The sequence below is a fragment of the Myotis davidii genome, unplaced genomic scaffold, assembly GCF_000327345.1.
Source record: "Myotis davidii unplaced genomic scaffold, ASM32734v1 scaffold399, whole genome shotgun sequence".
In the NCBI taxonomy this organism is placed as follows: domain Eukaryota; kingdom Metazoa; phylum Chordata; class Mammalia; order Chiroptera; family Vespertilionidae; genus Myotis; species Myotis davidii.
This window is the reverse complement of record NW_006292094.1, coordinates 6640703-6644271: the sequence shown is the minus strand read 5'-3', so window position 1 is coordinate 6644271 and position 3569 is coordinate 6640703. Positions and strand designations below refer to the sequence as shown.

Sequence of the window (3569 nt, the reverse complement as noted above, 5' to 3'; positions counted from 1 at the left end):
GTGACTCCCGTGTCTCTGTCCTGCTGACCTAGCTCTCCGCGGACGGAGCATCCCCGTGTGCGGCGCGCCCGCAGGCACCCAGGGTGGGGGGCAGGGAGGGGCTTCTCTTCACGGGCAGAGCTGGAGCCATGATGACTTCGTCCGAGTCGTCCGAGGAGACGTCTTCCCAGGGCGCAGACGAGGGAGAGGGCTCGGCTGAAAGGAACCAGAGGGGGAGGGAGGGGTCACCCCCTGCCCTCTCCTGGCAGGACGTCCAGGGTCACTGCCAGAGCGGTCGGACCCGCGTCACACGGCCACGGCCTCTCCCGTCACCGCCTAGTCCCCCCAGCCTCTCGGCTCAGCTCCGAACACGGGCCTTTCGACACGCAAACGCCGGGAGAGGCAGCCTTGCCAGCACCGGCACCGGCACCGGGAGGCTGAGTGTGGGCAGGCTCCTGAGCCGCCCTGGCAGCAGGTCCGGGCCGGGTGGGCGGTGGCGGCGCAGAGGCTGTGCCTGGGCCACCAGCTTCCTCCTGAGCATCGCCCATCGGGGCGGAGGCAGGACCACCCAGCAGCCACTCAAGCTGTGTGCCCACTGCACACTGGGCTGCCACAGCCAGGCGAGGGGCCCTGGGACCAGGGGACAGTGTGTGCGTGGGGGGCAGGCCCCACGGAGAAGGCTCCCGCTCCCCGGCTTCGCGGGATCGGAGGGAAACGTGGCTGAGCCGGCGGTGAGATGAGGCGGGCTCTTGCTGCATCGGCTTCCTTCTGTGACTCTCGGAGAAATGACCACCAAAGCGGAAACTTAGGAAATTAAAAACATCGCCCTGGCCGGTTGGCTCAGTGGAGAGAGCATTGTCTTGGGGACCGAGGGCTAGGGTTCGATTCTGGTCGAGGGCACAACCTTGGTTGCAGGCTCCTCCCTGACCCGGGCCCTGGCCAAGCTTGTGCAGGAGGCAACCCATCGCTGTCTCTCTCACATCGATGTTTCTCTGTCTCTCCCTCTCTCTCCCACTCTCCCTAAAAACCAATGGAAAGATACCCTCAGGCGAGGACTAACAAAACGAAAAGACCACACAGGCCTTTTCCCTTAAAAACGCCGGCACCCAGAGGAGCCGGGGCTCACGGACCGGCACAGACGGGCTCTGGGGAGCAGGCTGCACCCGGGACGCGCCTGCGCCGCTGTGTGTGGTGGAGGCGAGGCCGCCGGGAGGCGCGTGCACACATGGCAGCCCCATCACAGGACCCGGCTGCCACGGGGTCTGCTGGGCCGGGAGCCCGGAGCCCCAGTGCAGGGGCTGGGGCGGGGTCCCAGGACTGTGTGCGGAGCTTTACAAACGGAGGTTTGGAGAGAATATCGGAGTTCGAGAGCCGGGACAAGGCTGCAAAAGGCGATGAGGTGGCAATTTCCGATGAGGGATTCCGGGTGAGCTGTGCGCAAACTCAGCTTGTCCTCAGCTCCCCTCCCCGCACCCCCTGCAGGGAAGGGGTGTTGGGCCAAGGGCGCCTCCTTCCCAGCCCCCACGGCTGCTGCTGCCACGGCTCCCACTCACCAGGGCAGGGCTGCGGGGCTGGGCCCTCCATGGCGTCCCTGCCACTCACTTCACCGTCCTCCTGACCTGAGACACAGGCCAGAGGCAGTCAGCACCGGGCGGGGCCCTCATGCCCGCCGTTCTCCCGACACCTTCGGTTCCGAAAAACGCCGCAGGCGATCGCTGCGCTGGGTGCACAGATCCCGGCCACTGCGCTGTGCACCGACCCTCACACCACCTCATCCCTCGATGACACCTCGGAGCCCAACGGCTGCTTCCTTCCGTAGATCCCTGATTGGGAGCACGCCCGCCTGCCCACCTCCTCTCACTCCGTCTTTCCCACCCGAGGACGAGGACGCAGCGGGCCAGCGGGAAAGGCTGCCGGTGACACAGCACCTGCTGGCGCCTGCCCACAGCCCGAGCTGCAGGCTTCGCTGGCCAGTCTCAGATCTCCACCCACCCGGGCTCATCCTCCCTCCAGCAGGTGGGATGAGCTGCCCAGTTGTAGGAGGTGGGAGGATCCCCAGGACAGCAAGGAGCAATTCCCAGCTGCCACCTCGCATGGCGGCCCACCAGGCTCCGACCTCACAGGCCCGCCACCCTGGTTTCCACCCTGGTTTCCAAGCGGCGGCTCTGGGCCTTACTGAGTGGGAAAGGAAACTCGAGCCATTCTTTACTTAAAACCCAGCCCCAGGGAGCACTGGCTGAGGGAGGGCCCCCAGCTGGAGCCGAGAGCAAAGCCGGGACGCCTGCCTGCAGCTAGGACCGGGTGCTGGCAGGTGACTGGCCTGCAGGTGACTGTGGGTTTTGAGTCCCAGGAAGTGCCTGGGGCTCTGTCTCTCCCACAGCCTGGGGAAGGGGCGGAGCTGTGACGGGGAGGCTGGGTGAGGGCTCTGGCCAGGTGAGACCCTCACTCCGCTCCACGTCCTGTGCTTCCGCGTGGTGGCTGTTTGGCCCTGGCACCGACACTCAATGACCTGGACTTACCAGCAGGCGCCACAGGGGGGGCTGGCGGGGAGGGCGCGCTGAGTGTGGCCGGAACAGGCGATCTGGTAGAGGCTGCAGGGAGTGCCCCGGTCCTGGAAGAGAGCGACCGCAGCTGACCACCGCCGGGCTTGCTGGCTTCCTCGGGCCACTGGCCTGACAGAATGGGCAGCAGGTAGCTGCGCCCGGCCGAACCCCATCCTGATAGCTGGCCGTGGGGGCTCCCCGAGTCCTCAGTCAGCCTCCCGCATGCTCGCTGAGGCCGGGCCTCAGACACCCCTCCCTGCTGTCTCGGTGGTGAGGCCGCTATCCACCTGCCGGCCTGGCTGAGTGCCCAGGGAGGACCTGCCACGGTCGTACGGCGGCCCCGCCGGACCGTGCAGTTCTGACTCGGCTGCCCTTCTGCATAGCGCAGCTGTAGACCTAACAGCGTGGGGCCGCGTCTGCCAGGCAGGCCGAGAAGCGGAGGTGTGTGGGGGCGAGGGAGCAGTGCCCACGGGACCGGGAGGGGCCTGTGCTTCCCAGGCAGCAGACACTGTGGTGCGGGACGCCCGCTGAGCTCACTGCGGACCCCCCCTGGACCCCACCCGTGGGCTGAGTTCGCTCAGAGGGCTGAGTGCTTGCAGCCAGGAGTCCTGCCTGAGGGGCAGCGTGACCAGCAATGGCACTAACTCTTCAGGACGGTGTGGCTGCAGGAGGCCCGAGCCCAGGACGGCCCCGTGGTTCCTCAGAAAGGGGGATGCGCTAGGACGTGGGGCAGCCAGTCCACCAACTGGGCTCTGCCAGCCACACGGGTCTCACTCTCCTACCTGACCCTCCCCGTCTGACCAGGACAGTGGCCCACCCACCTGCACGGCACGGGAGCAAGTTTCACAAGGTGCAACTTTTGCTCTGGTGACGCCGTGGTCCCGGCTCGCCCCTGCGCCTGGGCGCGCCTGTGCGGAGGATATGGAGCGGGCCTGCCAGGCAGCTTACCTGTGCCTGACCCGTGCCAGGTGCGCCCGGAAGACTGACTGGATGAGGGTGACGGCCGCCTCCTGCCTGGGGTCGCCCTCAGCCCGGACAAAGGGGCTC

General features: G+C 67.2%; 1 protein-coding gene across 1 annotated transcript in view; it reads right to left on the bottom strand.

Annotated features, from left to right (window-relative positions):
* Positions 1–3569, bottom strand: part of IQCE (IQ motif containing E) — a 20175-nt gene that overhangs the window by 1593 nt on the left and 15013 nt on the right. Inside the window, exons 17-20 of the mRNA XM_015565155.1 lie at positions 3471–3566; positions 2499–2590; positions 1533–1598; positions 29–195 (exon numbers count right to left, since the gene is read on the bottom strand). Of these exons, the coding sequence (XP_015420641.1) occupies positions 29–195; positions 1533–1598; positions 2499–2590; positions 3471–3566 (421 nt within the window). The remainder of the gene's footprint in view (positions 1–28; positions 196–1532; positions 1599–2498; positions 2591–3470; positions 3567–3569) is intronic.